The sequence below is a fragment of the Hoplias malabaricus genome, chromosome 15 (genome assembly GCF_029633855.1).
Source record: "Hoplias malabaricus isolate fHopMal1 chromosome 15, fHopMal1.hap1, whole genome shotgun sequence".
Taxonomy (NCBI): Eukaryota; Metazoa; Chordata; class Actinopteri; order Characiformes; family Erythrinidae; genus Hoplias; species Hoplias malabaricus.
The window spans coordinates 6906288-6928765 of record NC_089814.1 but is presented as its reverse complement, the minus strand read 5'-3'; the positions used below and the strand labels follow the sequence as shown (position 1 = coordinate 6928765).

General features: G+C 41.9%; 1 protein-coding gene across 2 annotated transcripts; it reads left to right on the top strand.

The window, feature by feature from the left end:
• The first annotated feature begins 1048 nt into the window (after positions 1 to 1048).
• On the top strand, positions 1049 to 20570 carry plgrkt (plasminogen receptor, C-terminal lysine transmembrane protein). Of its 2 annotated transcripts, none has more exons than XM_066646033.1 (5): positions 1049 to 1176; positions 1948 to 2041; positions 14887 to 15017; positions 16675 to 16784; positions 18130 to 20565. In XM_066646033.1, the coding sequence occupies exons 2-5, from the start codon at positions 1961 to 1963 to the stop codon at positions 18255 to 18257; spliced, it is 450 nt and encodes a 149-aa protein (XP_066502130.1). In that variant the 5' UTR covers positions 1049 to 1176; positions 1948 to 1960; the 3' UTR covers positions 18258 to 20565. The 2 variants fall into 2 exon arrangements, with proteins under 2 accessions (XP_066502130.1, XP_066502131.1); XM_066646034.1 differs by lacking the exon at positions 1049 to 1176 and adding an exon at positions 6531 to 6595 and having other exon boundaries at positions 1977 to 2041; positions 18130 to 20570.
• Positions 20571 to 22478: the final 1908 nt, after the last annotated feature.

The window sequence follows — 22478 nt, the reverse complement described above, 5'->3', positions numbered from 1 at the left end:
TGCATTATTGGCACTAGATGGCGCCCAATAATAATTATTGTTCAAGCTCAAACTTGGGTTTGTAGTATTAGAAGTGGGCTAAGGAACGTGGTCCTGTTCGATGTAGATGTGGCCATGCCTACACTCTGCACCCTACATGTCTTATCCATCGCTGCTCCCTACTCCATGTGTTAGTACACATGCGTTTATTAATTTCTGGACTCTTACATATTATTATTCTGGAAACCAATAAATAATATTTCGTTAAATCAACCATAACATCAACTGAAGTTGCTAGGCCGACGCTACATGGTCATTAGATTGAAAATATATTAGATATGGTAATTGTTTCAGGTGATTGCTGATTCCTAGGCCGTTGCTAAGGTGTTTCCAAGTGGGTGCCATGGCGTTGTTAAGGTGTTTCCAAGTGGATGTCACACTAGGCCAGGAGGTTGCTAGCACGATTTCTAGTGTCCCATGTAGTTGTTATGGTGGTTACTAAGATATGACCTTTGTGGGTGCAATAGTGCTGTTAAGGTGTTTCATTCCTGATGTACCTCTAAGCAGTAAACATATGGTTAATTAATAAGTATGAAATACATCTCAGACTCTTAGAAGAGTTTTCCATTCTTCTTTATAAATACATTTAAATTAGTACATAATTTCCCTCCTTTGTCGTGCCCTAGGTAGGCTGCCTGTCTGCAGATTGGGACGCACCCACTTTTGCTGTCAGTGCTTTGTCCTTGGAGTTAGCAGCAGTTTGTAGCCACAAAAACCCCATCTCAGAATTTTTCTTTTAAATAACTCTAGGTAAGTCTTACTTTCTGACCATTTATATTGCAATATTTGTCATGATTTGAATCAAAATCTATCAATAAATGAAAGAAAGCCTATTGCCTTATGTATAGAATATTTTGGTTACAAATTATACATTATTTACCCCCGAATACTTAATTATTCATTCACAGTGCGGCATGAATAGCATTTATTTTGTGTTTGTTAATATGTTTTATAAGTTTGTGGTGACGTGACTTGTGCGTGTAAAACTACACATCCCATAATGCCTTGAGGAGCTATTCCGGTCTGAACCGGATGTGTGGCGGGACACTACATGTGTCAGTGTTGCAGTGTAATAAAAACAATAATTAGAAAAAGAGTAGAGGTAGCTCATTATTTCCTGACACCGTGGTTTACAGGGTAAGTCACATTGTGGGTAATTAGCCGTTTAAACTCAGTTTTCTACCTTTTTTAAATGTTCAAAATTATGTTTACACTGGTACAGTCACAAGAGCTGCTTAAGGAGATGGCTACACACTTTTCTGACTACTGTAAGACTTCCAATATGTTACAGGAGCTGTAATACATCTGTAATAAACCTGAAGACTCTAAATCTAAAGTTTCAGAGTACATTTGTTTTTGATTCTATGTGCATGAAAATATTTAATTTTCAAAGAACATACCTCTGCACAGATTAATATAGGATCACAGTTTAGCCTGTATACTGGATATAAAGCAGCATTAGGTTGTATTTCTACTATAAAATTACATCTTCATATCATTATGATGCTCCAATGACCTGTAATATGGAGAACAGTGTCATTGCTCCTCTGGGTTCAGCACCGCAGAAACTTTTAGAGGCGGGTAGAAAATGCTGGAATGTATGGAGACAATTTAATAATGCATGTAAACAAGTGTGTGAATGGTTAATACTGTTTTATATAATTCCCATGCATTTTCAGTAGTTAATTTCAAAGTAAAATCTCTGGTTTTCTGGAACCCATCTATAGGACTAAGGCAGTGTGTGATATTTGAACCCCGATTGTTTACATAGATGGTCAGTACTGTTTTTTCATAAATCAGTAAACACTGCAAAAAGGCAACAGCATTTTGTGTTTATTTGGCAACTCATTATTCAGATTTAATGGAATGACAGAACAAGTATACTTACTTTGCTGTTATTTCTTTCAGTTTGAGCTGAACGATGGGGTTTTTACTCTCCAAATCCATGGACCAGAATCTGAAGAAGCAGCAGGAGTTCATGCTCTTAAACGCTCGAGTACAGGTACAAAGCTGTGAGGCTCGAATTACTAACGTTATTTTTAAAAGAACATTGTAAACTAGAAAATTTCAGCCTCAAAACATTTTCCATGATGACAACTGAATGAAAACTGATTCTATTGTTTGAGGCTTTACATCAGTTAATACAGCACGCAAATAATAATGGAACAAGACTTCCCTGTAAGCTAGTTTTTGGCAGGTAAACAGTGGTAGTTAGGGTAGAGATATACTTGCTGTTAACTATGCTTTCATGTGCACATCATGGCAGTCTCGCGTATCCTGTGTCGGTGTGTTGGTTGTGCATGTTATCAGGAAATAAACAATATGCATATGAAAAAGGAAATTAAATTAATTATTTGTCATTGTTGAATATACAACGAAACGTGTCCTCCGCATTTAACCCATCTGTGGCAGTGAACACACACACACTAGGGGCTGTGTATGCACACCCGGAGCGGCAAGCAGCCACCCCCAGTCGAAACAATGACCTTTCAGTCCTAAGCCCTCTTCTCTAACCATTAGGCCATGGCTGCCCAAGGTGCAGTATGCAGCCGGTCTATGGTTGTCTATGTGAATGAATGGCCAAACAGCAAATATGTCTCTACTCTTAAAGGCTGATCCTGCAGTCATTGTATTGTATCATTCACGGTTTTGTAGTTGTGTTGTTAAACCTATTTGGGTAGAGATATACTTGCTGTTTGGCTATGCATTCTCATAGACAACCACCTGCGTCTTGAGGGTAACTGTTTCCATACTTGCCTATGTGCTACACTTGTAACTGGAGGCGTCCACTAGAGGGCAGACCAGAGAACAACACGGGTAATTGCAGATTTGGCTCTGTCACAGCCTTCTTCAAAACTTTACGCCATTGTGATGCGGCTGATCGCCTGCACTGCCCTCTACCGTTTATGCGTGTACTGCACTTTGCGTACGTGAATGCGTAATTAACATCAAGTATATCTCTACCCTTTGTCTTTTAACATGCTGTTATCAGGCTTATCCTGCATTTCCTATATTTATACTGCAGTGCATTTATTTATTTATTTTTTTATTTATTGTGCTGGAATTTGCCAAATATTTAGCTGCAGTGGTAAACTCTTGAACATGTGCAGGTGTATTTTATTACTAAATAGTTAATGGTAATTTCAAATAAGAAAAAAAACAGAATATACCTTTTTAGTTTTTTTAGGTTATGTCTCATGATAATAAAATAAAACATTGTTAAAATGTATATATAATAATAATATAGTGATAATTAAAAATATATATATAAATAAAAATATTTATTTTGTGTCTTATGTCACGCTGCATGTGCCTCTGTGGCTTTAAAAAAAAGGGACGCTTAAGTGTCATTGTGTGAAACAAAAGCAGCCCCTTGTGGAGCGTTTTTTAAATGTGAATAATATGTGAGAAATAACGCCCCTTGTGGTTAATTTCCATTTGTCCTTGTGTGTGTGTGTGTGTGTGTGTGTGTGTGTGTGTGTGTGTGTGTGTGTGTTTGTGTGTGAGAGTTACAAGCCAGTTCCAGAAAGTGCTTTGCAAATACAAACATTTCAAGCCAAAATTAACCTTTGAACAACTGTAAATAAAAGTTTCAGACATTAGGCTGTGTGTTCATAGCCTTTTTATGTAAGAGTTGTAGTTGAGGGAAGTGTGTTGAAAAGTGTTAAATATTTGGACATCTGGCTCCTGTCACCATCTGTGAACAGCTGTTTTCAAAACTACTCAAAAATGTCTTTTATATGTTAAGTTTTTAATTATGCAGAACATTATTTGGAGAAGCTTTCCTGTGAAGTAATATTGAGACTAATGTGGATCTGAAGTGGAGTAGAACTAGAGGAACCTGCAAAAACACAGTTTTTGCACAAGGCTAAAGGCCAAAGGCCAAAGGACAAGGGACAAAACAAGGCTCAGTATCCTGTAGATTCCCTGTGTCTGTGTGGGTTTCCTCCGGGTGACTGTCTGAGTAGTGTGGTGTGTTCTCCCTGTGTCTGCGTGGGTTTCCTCCGGGTGACTGTCTGAGTAGTGTGGTGTGTTCTCCCTGTGTCTGCGTGGGTTTCCTCCGGGTGACTGTCTGTGAGGACTGTGGTGTGTTCTCCCTGTGTCTGCGTGGGTGTCCTCCGGGTGACTGTCTGTGAGGAGTGTGGTGTGTTCTCCCTGTGTCTGCGTGGGTGTCCTCCGGGTGACTGTCTGTGAGGAGTGTGGTGTGTTCTCCCTGCGTCTGCGTGGGTTTCCTCCGGGTGCTCCAGTTTCCTCCCACAGTCCAAAAACACATGTTGGTAGGTGAATTGGCAACTCAAAAGTGTGTGTGTGTGTAGGTGTGTGTGTGTGTGTGTTGCCCTGTGAAGGACTGGCGCCCCCTCCAGGGTGTATTCCCGCCTTGTGCCCAATGATTCCAGGTAGACTCTGGACCCACCGCGACCCTGAACTGAATAAGGGTTACAGATAATGAATGAATGAATATATCTGTCTTGTAAATCCTTCATCAGAATGTACATACTTTCATGAGTGTTTATTGATGAACTAATTGATCGTTTGCAAGATTGCCCACTCTTAGTTTTCACATTAATAAAAGTAAACAATGTTAATTTCTGCAAACAGTGGAAGTTCCTGTTGTCTTCTTGGTTAAAAAAAACATTAGAAGTATTTACAGTGATTTTGAGAGCACTTTTAGGAGGGAAAGGATCTTGTGGAATCACTCACATTTAACAAAATTCTGCACAAAGGGCACAAATGGTAGGTGCTTCACATCAGTGACACAGTGTGCCCTTGTTACCGAGGTGTCCATTATCAGCTGTGACAGTTTTGTCCTGGTTTCCGGTTTTCAGCTTGGCGTGTCATGACCATCTTACCAGCTTTTTTTTGCCCCGTGTCGTCTCGGTCAGACTGCAGACATGTATTTGCCAATCCTTCCACACCCAGATTCAGCTCCTATTTACCCAGAGGGCAGCTGAGAATAGACACAGACTTCCATACTGTCAGTGCACCATAAACACATGAAAATCCATACGCTTTCACAGCTCCACAACACACTGTGTGAATATATCAGCCTTTTAAGAGTTTCTACCGTTCCTATTCTCCAACATCCTCATCATGCCACAGTTTCTGCATTTCCGTTCGCCTCCAGCTGAAGAGGAGAGGTGTAAACTGCTTGTTTTATTGCAATCGTTATGAAACACTACTATTGTCCACTGGAAGGGCCTCATTTTATGCTTGAATGATTTATGTTCGCCTGCAGGGGAGCGTGTGTTTTCTGCTTTGTTTCTGGCCTCATCCACCTTAAATTACAGGCTTATTCTGTAAAGATGCAGCTGTTTGCTCACTTTAAATGTGGTACATAAACATTAATAGGAGCCTGATGGATCGCTGAGGATGTGCAGATTGAGTTTGGTCTTGCCTTTGTTTAAGGTCATCCTCAGTGATTCAGCTTCTCAGTTCCAGGCCTGTGATTAGTTTCTCCAGGGCGAGATTGTGCATTCTCTTATTTCTCAAGGTATTGTTAGTCATCAAATGAGGGCTGATTATGAGTTTGATTATAGTGCTACATGTTGCGATACACAGTTTTATAGACGCGGCGGTGAACGCTTGATGTGACGTGGTAAAGAATGTACTGCATCATTTTGAATGAAATATGAATAGTTTTTATAGATTTACTGAATGCTCAGAGGTATTGAAACAAACTCTCATCAAGATGCTGATAATTACAAAGCTGTGGAGGTTCGTTAGGTGGCTCATTTGAATACTGCAGTGTTCTGTGATGTTGGAGCTCCAAATGCCAGTATCACAATAATAGTTAAGCCCCTAGGGTCTAAGAACAGCCCTCACATCCAATTAACAGAAATATGGTTATTGTACGTTAGATTGTACATGACTCACATCCAGAGAAAAATATCGCAAAACTGGGCTTCAGTCTTTCAGATTTAGGGCCGAATTATCTCTGTTCACAGTGCTCTGGGTCAAACCCGGCCTCGTTACAAACAGAGCTGAGACTGATTTACATATGTTTCAAAATGGAAAAATAGGGAGCTCAAATTTGTTTAAAGGCAATATTCATAAGGGCTTTTATGAAAGTTCAGAGGATATTTTCTCATCATTGGCGCTCTCTCTGGTCAGTTTGCAGGGCAAGGGGTGGGGGGTGCAGTGGGGGTAGTGATTCACTCCAAAACTGTCTGTAAGTTTTTATTCACTTTCATTTGTTACTCGAGTTGTTTAGTTTGTAGCACATTCGGTCTGTGATTAAATTCATGAAGAAAATGCACTCCCGAATTTACAGTCAGTTCCATCCACAGCGAAAATAAGGCAATATTACCCACCTATGGAGCCGGAATAGAACAACATCCTTATCCCAGTTCATGCTTTTCAACATTTGGAGGTGACTTCAATGTCTAAGAACCATGGCAGAGAGAGAAAGCCTAGCATACCAGACTGAGGGACTTGTTTGATTTATTTTTTCTCCCATTGCTTGTTTGTTGTATTTGTTTTTCCATTTACAGACACTGGGGCTTCGTAAACACATTCGTCCGGTTTCTAACGCAAACAGACTGAAGAACAGCAAATGGTGAGGAAACATCCTCCTATGTTTATACATTTTTTTTCCCCCTGAAAGGTGGAATTGACTCTAAATTCATGAGGGTGAAAGTAAACGCAGATGGAAAGTGCTACAAAACTAAACTTTACTAAAATGAGTTTCTGTGGTAATTCAAAAAGTGAATAAAAACTTGAATTGAATTGAATTGAATTTATTGTCACATACAAAGTTATACAAGTACAACATTGCAGCGAAATTACATTTCCGTCTGTCCACTCACCCAAACAGGAGTTAGATGTGCGCAACAGACGCGACGGCAGCAGGTGCCCCACGCCATCTTACAGTTAGAAGAAACAGCTGGATTACAACAGGGAAGTGGTGGTAAAAAAAGAAGGTCATAGACTATGCCTTAAAGAAGCATAGTGTGTGATCTTGGAAAAAAAACAACACCTTTAGCACACAAAGCAACACACACAAGTAGTTTCAGTGACGTAGACAAAAGCAGTAGGAGGCGTGTTTATAGGGGGAAGGGGGAAGGGGGAAGGGGGAAGGGGGGGGGGTGGGGCAGGTTCAGTTCGTGAAAATGTCCAAGAATGTAGTAGCAGTCACGTGTCCTTGAGCCCACAGCTCAGACAGGGGAGGTGCAGCAGATCTCCACGACGACCGTTCCTTCTGGAGGAGTTGGAATTATCAGCAGCCAAGGCCGCTGAGAGCAGGGGCAGCCAAAACAGATAAAGTTCAGCTTGTTAGAATCAGAGACCTGAGCTGAAATTTGAGCTAATAGTCCCTCTGATTCAAAATTCCATTTTTGCTCTGGTCTTCGAAACGTTCGATCTTGGAGTTCAAAGCTGTTAGTTGCTCCTTGATGGAATCTAAGCTTCTACTCACAGTCCCAGTCTGTGCGCCATCGGCTCTGCCCATCCCACCAATCATGTTGGTCAGTTTCCTTGGGCTGTTTACAACTGACTCAACTCTTTTAATTTTCCGATAAACCAGGGCACCGCCTGAGATCCCACGATCATAAATCCAAATAGGTATACATCCTCAATGTCCTCAATGGAAAGAGGCGCCAGACAAACCACGCGCCACCTCTCCCATCCATCCATGGCATATCCAGCCGGCGTCGTTCCATCAGGACAGGAGGGCTCCCCCGTGCCTAAGCTTTTCCTTGAGAAGATGGTGTCAATAGCGTTGAGACAAACTTACAGACAAACAAAGAGACAACCGTAGTTCCCCAGAATCGTCTGTTGCCTCAAACCCCAGAGGGTCAACAAAGAATAATATTAAAGGGTGAAAGCATTTAAAATTCCATTGGAAACAGAAAATGTCACAGTTTTGAAATGTATTGCAGAGTCTCGTTGACCATCAGTGCATTTACATGCACTTAATAATCCATTCTTAGTCTAATGTTGCAGTTGTCTGATTATTTAAGTGGTCGTGTAAACAGCACACTCTTGAGTTTTCTGAGATCGGAGTACGGTCTAGAGATCCGATTAAGAAACAGTTGTGTTGGGACTGTAGGTTGTGCTTCGTTTGGAAGAGTCTTAAACTTGACCATTTTTAAGGATATTTCTAAAGTTTCCGGAATATGAGTTTCACTTGTTGATGAATCATCTCGGGTCAGATTTCGCCTGCCGTGACCATTAACCTGGAAATGTAAATTGGTATCTGCCAGCGCAGACGTTCAGTGAACAAAGATGATCAGCGACGGTCTCAGAGGCAGGCTGTCTAATTTACCATTAAGATGTCACAGAGCGGTGTGTTTGCTTCAGTCAGTGTCGCTTCAGTCAGTGTACAAACTTACGTCACATCTTTTTGTTCACGGGAGCGAGGCAGCGGTTCCTCTGTGATCGTTATGTCTTTTCTCAGGAACGTTGACTCTGATGGTCTTTTATCTGGCATCACGATGAATGAGTAAATTGGAGGGTAGGTGTTGGGATGGTGTTATTATGTAATGTGTGTTTGGATCTGCGTAAGCAGGCGATCCGAAAACACTGACAGATGTGTTCGAGGACATGTTTATGCATTCTTCTTCAGGTCAGAGGAGAGAAAGAGGTCATAAACTTGTTGAGAGTGACTGATGGAAGCTGATTGCTGAAACTTTTGCCTGGAGCCAATTGGTTGAACTGATTGTTATTGATCTTTGTCGCATAATCATAATCATAACCATAAGCATGGGGTTAGTTTTCCGTTGGGAGCTGGAGGAATGGTGTTTTAACCCATCAGTAATGATTATGGTGGATTCACACTGGATAAGAAAAGTGGGAGTGGCTGCTTGGTTCATGCATTGCCATCACACAGTGTGGATCAGACACAGCAGTGCTACTGGAGTTTTAAGACTGTCACTAATGTTCTGAGAACAGCCCACCAACCAAAAATATCCAACCCCCAATGACCTTATATTTAAGTCCTCTATAAGAGAAAGTGGTCGAGAAGATGACAAAAGAACTTTGCTAATCCTTCATATGGTTATTTTAACTGATATTATAAACGGTTTATTGGTAACTCAATGAGTAGGACAAGTGTTCATAACTCGTCTTTAGGCAGCTGTTGCTCACAGAACCTACCTAAAGCTGGACTGACTGGAAATAAAATGAGTGAAATAGTCTGTTTGGATCGGTTTAAAGCTGCAACATACTCTAGATATTCTAGAGAGGTAGAAATTCTTTACTCCATGTCCATGGGTAAAGTTATTCCGATCAGAATAGGGCTTTAAAAACATGTCCCCTGAGATGTGAAGGTTTTCCCTGGTGGGAAGAACAGAACATCAGCATGTGTCACAAGTTACAGTTTTTTTTTTCTAGCAGCTTGTTGGAGGGTGGTCAGACGGCGCTGATTCCTGGCAGCTGTGTGTCATCGGTTTCGTTTGATTTGCTGTTAGTGGATTGGTCAGGAAATCTTTAACTGTGGCCTTTTCGGGAGAAATGTCAGTGAACTTCCCACTGACCGGGTCCACTTCCACATCATCACCTCCATTTCTCTCAGTCAATCTCTCCATGTTTTCCCTGTTACGACTGACTGGGCTGAAGTGTGTGTCACCTGTCAGAGGACTGAGGGGACTTCTTTTTATTCGTTTATTAAATGTTACAATATTACAACATGATGTAAAGGTGGACTGAAGGTTAGAGAAGGTCACTGTCATTCAACAGGATGTATTTTCCTTAGCATTGTACCATTGTCCTTGGAACAGCTGTATACCTGAAGGGGCAGATGACTCACCCCTTCCTGTGATGTCCGAACTCAAGATCCCAGAACATTGCTGTGAGGATCTGATTGCATTCAGCCATGTGAGCATTAGTGAGGTCAGATACTGTTGGTGGATTAGTTTTGGATTTCGAAAAGTATCTGATACATATTTGTGATGTCACAGACCAAGGCTCCACAGGTGCAAAGCCCAGTGGTGGGGGGAGTTCATAACTTTCTAGCCCACATTTTGCATCATACCACCATATTCTACACTACACCCTTCTAAGAATTCACCCTTGCCTTCAGCCTTTTCCTGCTACTCTGATCCAGGGCAGACTTCATGAACCTAAATAAAGAAACAGAGGGTAACAACAAAGTCTCTGGTGAGGAGTCTGTCCTTATCTTAACTACACATCTCATCCCAGTCCTCTCTTCCTTCTACGCTCCACGTCCAGAGAGGTTTGGCCTTGAGCTGTCGAAGCTTAGTGATGTGTATTTGGCTGAAGGTGAAGTGTTGCCGTGGTGGAGCTGCTTAGGGCTGAGTTCCTGTAGATGAGAATCCGCGGTGGTCAGAAGGTTATCGGTGCACCGGCGGCCATCGGGGTTCCATTTGCAGTTCATAATCATTACTGAAAGTGACCAGGGATCTGTCTGTGGCGGCTGAGGTCGAAAGCCACCGTGTGCAGACTCACGAGGGACTGTGACGATTTCAGATCGCTCCTTAAATGTTCACAGACACTGGCATTCCAAGCTTTAACTTGTGTTCTGTGTCCAAACTTTGTAGACACCCCTTTTGTGGACAGTAATTGGAGTCAGTGATACAAAATGGGGTGCTGCACATGATCACCATGCTCCGTGCCTGTTGTTAGTCCTGCAGGGCATCAGCAAAATTTGATCTCTGAAGTGATGGAACTCAGGGCCGTCAATAGAGACTGATAAATAGGGGGTCTAAGATTTAACCAGGGGGTCTGGGGTAATTGCCTTAGAGCAGCAAATTTCTTTGACGAGGTACAGATTAAGCAAAGCCATGAGAAGCTAAGATAACATTAGCTCTATCTAAAGCAGAGCTGTACTTCCCAGTGTTTCAGCTCTGACCTGCTGCTCTCAGCGCCGCCGCAAAACAAACCACTGTAGAAGAGACTGTGACTCCATCACTGCACACTGAATGATGGACAGATAATTCTGGCTGCTGATTGGCTAAATAAAGATGATGACCAATTAAAATTGTGTTCTCTGTTCAGGAGCCGGCTGAGAGAGAGCTGCATGTTTCTATCTCAAACAAAATGCGTCCTGTATCAGTTCAAAGCGGAACGCATCTTTTAGTTTCCACATACGGTACTTTACGGGACGGTTGACAACACTATCTGTGTGTATTCTCTCAAGAAAGCAATGCAGGACAGAGAAACGTTGTTGAGAATGAAAGAATTGGGGGCTAAAGAACATTTAGAGTCAGCTACAGCCCCCTAAAGCAGGTCTAACGACGTCCATGATAGAGCTACATCCAGTACTTTTGGGAAGATTTGGAGTGATGTTCATGATCCAGAGCTAATCGTCCAACACCAGCACCTCAACTCGCTGACCCTCTCATGTCTGAACGCAATCAAACCCTCAGAGAAATGTCCCTCCCTCTGCCCTTAATTGTCCCTTGCTCCCCAGCCTGAATGCGACAAGATACTGTTCATTATTAAGAGATAATTAGTAATTATTAGGAGCTGTACATGGGATTAAAGACTTTACAAACATCAGGGTGGGATCACACTTCATAGAGAACAGCGGATCACTGTGATTTCCCGAATCAGTGATATGGAAAGTGGGCTTTAATGTTTGGAGAAATTTCCCGTTATCTCTCTTCAGAGAGAAAAGATCAAAAACACTGCCTCCGCTAGAGAAATTACATAGAAAAGTGTTTGTGGACAGGGGCCGGGAAAAGAAACAGCACAGCAAAGTTTCTGCTCTTAAAATGTGCTTCCAGTTCCATTGGTGGTGGGACATCCTGCAAATCCAACTTTAAACACTTACTTTTAGCACAGAAAGGAATGGAAATGGAGCAGTGAGAGAACTGTGTGTGCTTTTAATCCGAGCAGTGATGGAGAAACAGTGAAAACTGAGGCTGAAGGTTGTTTCACCGCCATCTTCGTCCCAAAACAGACGTGTCTGACCTGCCTTTCTCTGGTTTTGTTTCCTCTCTGTGAGTGTGATGTGATGAAATGTGCTGACAATTCTGCTCCATTGGCTCTAGCCTGCGACAGTGGTGTTGTTGTTGTTTATAAGGTGCTTGCGCTCTTTATCCATTCATCCATCCATTATCCACCGCTTATCCAGGTCCAGGTCGCGGGGGAAGCAGTCGGAGCAAAGAAACCCAGACCTCCCTCTCCCCAGCCACCGCCTCCAGCTCCTCTGGGGGTATACCGAGGCGTTCCCAGGCCAGTTGAGACATGTAGTCTCTCCAGCGTGTTCTTGGTCTTCCCCGGGGCCTTCTCCCTGTTGGACATGTCTGAAACACCTCACCAGGGAGGCGTCAGGACCAGAAGCCCGAACCACCTCAACTGGCTCCTCTCGACGTGGAGGAGCATCAGCTCCACTCCGAGTCTCTCCCGGACGTCCGAGCTCCTAACCCTGTCTCTAAGGGAGAGTCCAGACGCCCTGCGGAGAAAACTCATTTCAGCCGCTTGTACCCGCAAACTCTTTCGGTCACTACCCTCATGACCATAGGTGAGGGTCGGGATGTAGATCTCTCTTCACCACAACGGACACAAAGAGCCTGCGTTCTTTATCTGTAGTTTAACTTAAGCATTCAGTTTAATCGACATAATCGAAACAAATCCATTCTCCAGCTCACACTCCAAACCCATGTTTACTCCACACTTTAACGTTTCTTACAGCCATTTTTAAAAATACTGTGTTTGATCAAAGAAAACTCTACAGAACGTTTATAGATGTGTGTGTGTGTGTGTGTGGTTTAGCACACCTAATTGTGTTTTCCCCCTTTTTGAGTGGGGGTCATGGGTGTGGGGGGGGGATGTCACCACACCCCACCCTCCAGAATCTGAGTTCCAGTACAGAAACGTTTGAAAGTAGTGACTGTAAAAGTAATAGTTACTGGTTACTACTTATTAAAGACCAGAGGCATGTAGCGGAGAGAATGGAGAGGTTTAAAGTACCAAAGTACCAAACGTAGCTGTATTTAAAACAGAGGGGTCCTTTAAACCCCATCTGTCCATCTTTTACAGTGAATATGTTACATATTACAGATAATGTATAACTATTAGAGACACGAAACAGATGTGACAACAGATCCCTGTTTCCGTTTCTCCCCTCCGTCTCGGCGAAAGTCATGTCACGTCAGGATATCTGAATGAAAGTGTTATTCTGAGGTAATCAGTGCGATGTTGAAATGAATTAAATGAGAACGAATCACTCATCTGATTCAGTAAAAGCACACTTTCTAGAGACAGGGAAACAGCCTATAATTTACAGCACTCAGTGTGAGTTTAATTTCCGTTAACATCACGCCGTTAGACGTCTCCACTCAGTGACAGTCTGTTAACATTCAGCTCACGCCTGTGATTCAAAATGACTTTTACCAGCTTTTGTTCATTGTTCAGAGATGAAACAGGATCCAGAGACATTGGCTAGCAAACAGGAAACGGTCCGAACCAGAGACAGGACATGCTAATTCCCGGAGGTGCCAAAAGATCAGCCGCTCAGAAAGAACCAGATCCAGACAGAGGCCCGTTACAGGTCAAACGCCAGGGCTGAATGGGTCTGAAACACGCTGCTAAATGTCTCATGGGAATAATAATGGGGGAATAATTCAATCGTGACTTAAAGCTCTTAATTAAAAGTCTGTGGATGAGTTGGAAGGTATTCCCAAGCTTTACGCTAGGGGTTGAAACACTGGTGTGAGGGGTTGATGGCATTCAGCCACGAGAGTTTTTAATGAGGTCATATTGTGATGTAGGGTCAGAATCTCCACTTCAGCTCGTCACAAAGGTCCCAGATCATTCTCCATGACTCTCCAGAAACCCTGTGTGAGCAGGTGTTCACAAAACGAGCACATGAGTAACACACAGTGACCCCTTGCTGTTGCAGGAACATTTGTTTCCTCTTGTGAATATCCTTGATTCACCCTCAGAGCCACACAGTCTCATTTGGCTTTGTTTAGTCTCACAGCTCACAATAAAACAATTTGGGAATTGTCTGAGGTTCATTTGCATACGGCAGCCTTCTGTGATATCAGTGTGGTAAAGGTCAGATAATGACTAATATATTGTACTGTGTGTGTGGCGTGGGGCGGTGTAAGGCCGGTTAGGTGTGTGACGTGTGTTTTTGATTCAGTGACGTGTGTTGAGCGCTGGATTGCTGCTGTGGAGGAGCTGCAGCTCCCCTTCAAACACACTATGTCCAAAAGGTCATGAGAAACTTTCAAATCAATGCACAGTCCACAATTAAATTATGAACTGCAGATCAACACTGGATTAATGTCAATCTTATGTTACACAGTGTGAATTCAAACCTAATTAAAATGTAAATATTGCACCTCTGTTAATCCCTGTTCTGATCTACCGCTCACTGCTGCTGAGGGGTATTACACACACACACACACACACACACACCCTTCATCTCCTTCCACCTTCTACCTCCCTCTCCCTGCAACACTGAGATCACAGGTGTGTAGTTATTTATCACACCTCTCTCTTCTCTATCTGTCTTTTTTTCTTTCACTCATTTTCTCCCTGTCTCTCTGCAACAAATGTCACTGCCTTCTGTGTGTTGTGTTTTAATCCCCGTGGCTCAGTACTGTCAGGTGTTAGAGTCTGTAATTCTGGGATTAACACTGATTTCGGGAAATGGTAAACAAACATAAGTAGCTGTCGTGTTAATTTATTACGTCAAAAACACAATGAGAATAAGTAAATACGTCTTCTAAATGTTACTGTAAATCATACCTCATTTAATTTCTTCTTAATGCTGAGTGTGTGGTGAGTTTTCTTACGTTTTTTACACAGGTTTTATGTTCCTTACTGGATTCAAATTAATCCACAGTTATATTTATGAAGAAAACCACCAAACATCCTAAAGGGTTGTTACTCTATATCCTGACAGTGTATAGAGACGTGTGTGTGTGTGTGTAGATGGAGCGTCAGATCCTGATGCAGAATGAAATGCGTGAGCGGCAGATGGCCATGCAGATCGCCTGGTCCCGAGAATTCATCAAATACTACGGAACCTTCTTCGGACTGGCTGCCCTCGGCCTCACTGTAGGGTCAGTGTCACTCATTCACTCTCTCTCACTCACTCTCTCTCTCTGTCTCTCATTCACTCTCTCTCACACACAATTCAATTCAGCTTGGCTTTATTGGCGTGACTGTTTCAGTAACAATGTTGCCAAAGCACATAAAATTACACTGAACATATATTTTTTATATATTTTGAAAAAAACAATTAATCGATTATTTAAGCAAATGATAATTAATTACTATAAAAAATATATAAAAATACAATGAATAGATAAAAACTCACTCACTCTTTCTCCCTCTCTCTCTGTCTCACACACACTCTCTCTCTCACACTCTTACTCTCTTTCTCTCTCTCTCTGTCTCACACACACTCTCTCTCACACTCTTACTCTCTTTCTTTCTCTCTCTACCTCCCTCTCTCTCTGTCTCACACACTCTCTCTCTCACACTCTTACTCTCTTTCTTTCTCTCTCTCTACCTCCCTCTCTCTCTGTCTCACACACTCTCTCTCTCACACTCTTACTCTCTTTCTTTCTCTCTCTCTACCTCCCTCTCTCTCTGTCTCACACACTCTCTCTCTCACACTCTTACTCTCTTTCTTTCTCTCTCTCTACCTCCCTCTCTCTCTGTCTCACACACACTCTCTCACACTCTTACTCTCTTTCTTTCTCTCTCTCTACCTCCCTCTCTCTCTGTCTCACACACACTCTCTCTCACACTCTTACTCTCTTTCTTTCTCTCTCTCTCTACCTCCCTCTCTCTCTGTCTCACACACACTCTCTCACACTCTTACTCTCTTTCTTTCTCTCTCTCTACCTCCCTCTCTCTCTGTCTCACACACACACTCTCTCACATTCTTACTCTCTTTCTCTCTCTATTCCTCCCTCTCTCTCTGTCTCACACACACTCTCTCTCACACTCTTACTCTCTTTCTTTCTCTCTCTCTCTACCTCCCTCTCTCTCTGTCTCACACACACTCTCTCACACTCTTACTCTCTTTCTTTCTCTCTCTCTCTCTCTGTCTCTCTCACTCTCTCTGTTTCTTTCACACACTCTCTCTCTCTCTGTCTGTCTCTCACTCTCTCTCTACCTCTCACTCTCTCTCTACCTCTCACTCTCTCTGTCTCTCTCTCTTTCTTTTTCACAAACACACAAAAGAAAAAATATTATATATATATTTTTTTATATAATTTATATTATTTTTCTTACGTTATATACATTTGTGAAATAAAACCATGAATGATAATTACAGTGATAATTATACTCAAGGAAAATGAATCTTAAATTTTGCAATGAATTATAACTCGGGTATTTTCCATTTACTCTTTACTTTAGCCTTTAAAGTTTACAGTTAAAGGTTTCTCATATTTTTCACTATATCTTTACATTTTTTTCATTTTGCTGGAATAATAACAATAAAAAAATTTTTGTCTTGATTTATGTTTACGTTATAAACATCTCACCCACATCTGGGTGTTTTCACCATTTCTCAAAGGGTTTCATACTGTGTGAAGGATTGTGGGTAATTTGAAGGAGTTGGAGCATGTACCGTGTGCTTTTCTTTGTTATATTTAAGCCCCTTTGTAAAATTCGTTACAAAAACCGTGGCAGCCTCCAGAGGCGTTAAGAGAGTGAGGGCCTTAAATGCAGTAGCGGTGTCTGATGCGATGGTTCCGTCCGCAGAGCCGTGAAGAGGAGGAAGCCTGGTCTGTTTGTGCCCGTGGTGCCGCTCAGTATGATTCTGGCCTATCAGCTGGACATGGCTTACGGAACCCTCATCCACCGCATGAGAGGTAGAAACACCACACACACCACATCATCATCTTTATTTCTCTTCTCAAATAACAAAACACAGTGAAGTATACTGTTTCCTACATCTTAGAGGCTCATGCGCCTGGTTTGACATCAAGTTCACGTCTGACACAGTTCAGTGGCTGTGGAAAAAGTGTCGCCAACTTTACCTTCGAGTGCCACCTGCTAACGTCTGGTTTCTGGAAACGACACAAAGTGGTGTGAGAATAAATGGGGAATAGCATCAGTCTTGTTCTCTTCTGCTGACGACTTGGCGTTCAATTATGTTTATGATAATATTATAATAAGAGGTTTTTAACTTCCTCCAGACAGCGCACCATGTAATTAATTCAATCAGCACCTTTATGAATCAGTGTAAAGTGCTCCAAGCTCTCGATTCTGAAAACTTTCAAGGCTTTTCTTCCATTCGTAATTCCAGTCCAGTCTCAACTTTATTCTTTCCAGGGCACAGCAAGTTGATAGAGGTCCTGAGAGGCTTTAAACTGTGATTTATATGTGTTTATTTATCACTTTCCACTCATTACTGTTTGTTTGTCCTTATTCAGTCTGTACCTATGGGGTTTCCCTTTTTTCCCTTCACCTTCAGCCTGTGATCACCGGTCGATTCCAGGATTCCAGCTTTATTTAGGATTAATCATCCAGGTTTGAAGTCCAGAGACTGCTTCTATTCGATCAGTAATCACCTCATGAGTCATGGGTTCCTGTCTGATGGTTTAAAGGGGACATTTTTGAGCGTATGAACACATTAATTGTGGGATCTGGAGCTCCTACCAACCCACGCACACTAGTCTTGTCTTCTGATGTTGTGCGGTGTCTTGCGTAGACAGTAGGCGATTCAGAGTGGTCCCGCCACCTCCTCGGAGTCTCTCCAGCCACAACGCTGGACCCGTGTTTATGTGAGAGTGCAAAGACAAGGTTAAACGGAGCAAAACAAACACATTGTGCATGGAGAGATAAGGGTACTGATTAAATTGAGTGAAAAGAAGAACAAAGAAGACAAAGAGAAAGTGACTAAAACCCAGCGTTTCTGTCACAGTGTGTATAGAAAAGCATTGACTCATAGAATGGGACGCTCATTAACAGCTGCACATGGTCACCATGCTTTTAAACCACAGGCCAATGCTGAAGAGGACCTGACCTCACTAATGTAATGTTTGTGTAACTGAATATGGTCCAATCGTCAGAGCAGTGTTACGTCACCTCGCGTATAGTCTTCCCAGAAGAGCCGAAACTCTCCATAATCAGTATTATTACCACTGTGACCAGGGATTGTGATCTTTTAAGTGGTGATGTGTGTTTTCTGTACCTTCTTGATTGTGTTTACAGACGAAGCAGAGAGCATCATGGTGTCCGAAGCCGATCGTCTGAGTTTACCCCATGGAACGCCCACGTTTGAGGGCATTGAGAAAGTACGAAGAGCCAAATATCACCTGCCACCTCTGCCAGAGAAATAAGGAACCCTCAGCCTCAAACTTTTCTGGTTCAGTGTCAGCCAGTAACAGTCAAAGACACATGAATACGGTCCTGTCACACCACAGCATGAACCCTCAATGGCCCTCAGATCATTACTAAAGCAGCACTACACTTAAAGGAGCAGTCAGTGATTTTACCTCTAAACAGTAATAGGTGAGATTATTGAAAGGGATTCATTGTAAATAATTCTATAAGTTGAAGAGACAAGTTGCTTTATAGTTTGTGAATTGAGCTGATTTTGCTCCACAGAGTGTGAGCCACGTTAGAAACAGAAGCTCTGACACTCCAGGCCAATACGTGTCAGTATATTAGCTGCTGTATAATAACATGAAGAAGCAGTTTTGGAGAAAATGACTGCCTGCTCCTTTAAAGAAATACTCCAACATCTTTTCTTGTGATTTCCGGCGGTTAGAAAAATAGCAGAAGGCTTCAAACACGTGTCTTATGACCTTCCTTTAATACTTCACTGTCCTTTAGAAATCTGTAGGAAAGAATATGTAAGAAAACCCACACTGCATTCAGTTTGGGGAATCACACGAATGAAAGATGTGGCTTAAAGTTTGTTTATGAACAGTTACAGAACTATAGTCGTGGCATTTTCCGTGCAGTTCACTACATCAAATGGCGACCCCCACTCCCCTGGCACCCCCAGGATCTGAAGACCGTCCACTTTCTTTATTTTATTTTTCAAATAAAATGAGGTTAAACCTTACACTGACATATTAAAATAATTTTGAACATTTCTCTTAGTCACGTCCCTCGTAGAATTAAACCCACTGACACAGTTAAGGTTTTTGTATTTTGTAATTTTCTATTGTGTTTATCCCAAGTTTTTGCCACATTTCCCAGACACTGCAAACTGTCCAGACCCCAGTGTGAGCTGCCATCACAAACAGGGAGAGGGAGTGTGACGGAGGCCACCCTACCCTCCCAGAGAGCAACGCCGATTGTGTTCCAGTTTGATTATAATTTGTCTTTTAGTGTAAAACATGATCACAACCAAATGTAATCATTAATTCATAACAGTTTTTAAATTACGAGAATTATTTTTGAGGAATCATTAAGGAGATGACAAATGATGTAGGGTTGCTTTCAGAGGTCTTTTTTAGGCAAGGCACGTTTATTTGTAGAGCACCTTTCATACAGAAGCAATTAAAAAAAACAGCCAGAATAAAATTGTAAAAGTCCAATTAAACAATTACATAAAAAGAGTAAAATGATTAAAAGTGATTAAAATTTGATTAACTTTTGGTTTGCATTTCCCCAAAACACAAATATGAACTGACCTATGGAAACAGGCTTGTTAGGCACTTCCTCTAAAATTAAGGGCACTCAAAGAGTGTTTGTTCTATTCTTTACCGCAGTAAGAGCCTTTCATTTTGTGAAGACTTTGAAGAATTGGATGGAGCCCCAGTACTTTACAGAAGTGCTCCACAGCTCAGTGCTGGGGAGCTTTTATACATTCCACACTCATTTCTCTGCCCCAGAACTTTCCTTTCGTTTGGTCTGTGCTTATCTGTGGAGGCTATGTGAGCTCTGTCAGCAGTGGGTGCACATTGAGTGCTGTCTGGATACTTTTGGACCTGCAAATGCCTACACAACTTTAAACCAAAGTGTAAGAGGAATACAATACTTGAATCTCAGACCTTGTCTTTACGCAGCGGGGAGCAGCCACCAGCCTCTACTCTCAATAACTCTGTGTTTCGGTTAGTGTCGACTGTCAGGGGATTTAAAGCAACACTAGGTAAGGTTTTGTATGTTTGCTCATGGGCTCCCCCTACAGTTGAAGGGTGTAATTCACTTTTACAGCACTGTCCTGAAATCAAGGTGGAGATGGGGAGGGAGTTGGGGTGTTTTCCTACCCTCCTTTAGAAAATACATAGTGCAGTTTCTGCAGTGCTGAGCCCAGAGTAGCAAAGACAGAGGCCCTGTTCTCCCTATTATAGCTCAGTGAAGAATCACAATGATTTTGAAGCTGTAATTTAGTGGTAGAAATACTACCTAGAGTTGCTTTAAGGCTGAAAATGTGTTCTGTGTTCTATACCTCAAAGACAGTTTGTTACTCAAGAACAGAGGCCAGCACTTCTGTTTAATTCTAGCAAGTTGCTCTGGCTACAAAACCTTGTGTATCCATTTTTGGCATGATCTGACAAATCCACTGGCGCTTTATACTGTATCAAAAATTCAAGATCAAATTTACTGAGAATAAAGTGTTACTTTATTGACTTATATTTAAAGGCAATAGTGTTTTTTAAATCTGTTTTAATTCCAACAAAAATGCTTAAAATGATAGCTAATAAATTTATACACTCGCTGTCCATTCTCTCTGTTCAACTGACCACAGGACCACATGTAGTTCTACAACTACAGCCTGTAGCCCATCGCTCTGTGTACTTTGTGTTCCCCCGTTTTCACCTTGGTCTTCTCTAAACAGGACGGTCCTGACCAGTGAAGAACAGAGTGAAAGGGGCAAACAGAGTATGCAGAGCAACAGATGGACTACAGTCTGTAGTTGTGCAGGTCCAAAGCTCTTCTGTGTGGTCAGTGGAGCTGAGAGAATGCTCAGTGAGTGTAAAATATTGCGGGTGACCATTGCTTGTTAAATCCAGTCCGTATATAAAATATTTCTGATTATGATGATATTAAGCTTTAAACCAGTATCTAGACATATTTGCATATTTATGGCATTTTAAAAAAAAGTAAGCTGTTAATTAGTGTGACCAGACGTCCTCTTTTACCCGGACATGTCCTCTTTTTTAGACTTAAAAAAATGTCCGAGCGGAATTTCACAAACGTCCGGCATTTTGTTTTTCTAGAGCTTACATAGAAGTTCGAGAAGTTTCGTTCACAAACTAGTCCCGCCCTCCCCTACTCCGATTGGTTCACTTGAGTGAGAAGGGGGGCGTGGTGAAGTAGCCTAAAATATTCTGATTGGACGGTCTGACTCTAGAGCTACCGTTATTGGTCGATAACCTTCTCTGTAAACATTTAATTGGTCAGTCTGCACGTCAGTAGTCCTTGTTTACGTCAGGCAAAGCTCATGTACCCACCCTCATCTCGAGCAGCTATGCCGAAACGTAAATGTAAGTTCTCGGATGAATTAAAAAAGAAATTCCCATGTTTTGTGTAGCAAATAAAGGTGTAAAGGACCTAAAAGCACACATAGGTTCAGCTAAGAATACAACGGCAGCGAGGGGCGTGTCCTCTTTTTTACCGTCTCAGATCTGGTCACCCTATGTTAATTACTGGAGTCAAGTTATCCGCACTTTGGAAACTGACGGTCAAGTCATCCGCGCTTCAAATCCGAATGCACGTATAGGCGCGTCATTACGGTTTTTCATTGCGGAGAACGCCACATCCGCTTTGGGACAGAGAGTCTGAAACCCGCGTTTGAGCAGCGATGTCTCTGTTACTAAATAAATGCACCCAATGCTTAAATGGGCTAAAATTAACAAGCCATTAGGAATATATTTCGTTTTAAATCACTTTAAAGAGGCAAAACACGCTTTGATTATTTCATATATTTACGTATTTTTTACTTTTCTATAAACACTTAACTGGCTTTGAATAGTAATCCTGGTGGACATGTAGAAATACAGATTACATTTTACTGTCATTAAACACAGGTAGCTCACTGTATAATATTCTCATGGATTTATACTGAATACCTACCAATATGGATTTCTCAAAAATTACCCATAATTCCTAAACCATTCCACTGTCATTAAACAGGGACCTCTTGGCTGTCCCATTGTGGGACAAGTGGGACACAATCGTGAATAAAATAAAATATCAAATAAAAAACTGAAAAGTGGGGTGAGCAATATTATTCGTATAATATTATCCTTGCGTTAATATTTCATGCCCCACTTTTCAGTTTTTTATTTGATATTTTACTTTACTCAAGATTGTGTGAAATATATTCCTAATGGCTTGTTAATTTTAGTCCATTTTAGCATTGCGTGCATTTATTTAGTAACAGAGACATCGCTGCTCAAACGCGGGTTTCAGACTCTCTGTCCCAAAGCGGATGTGGCGTTCTCCGCAATGAAAAACCGTAATGACGCGCCTATACGTGCATTCGGATTTGAAGCGCGGATGACTTGACCGTCAGTTTCCAAAGTGCGGATAGCTTGACTCCAGTTGTTAATTCACCTGTAAATGTACAGCCACAACCCACTGCTCAAACAGAAACGCACACA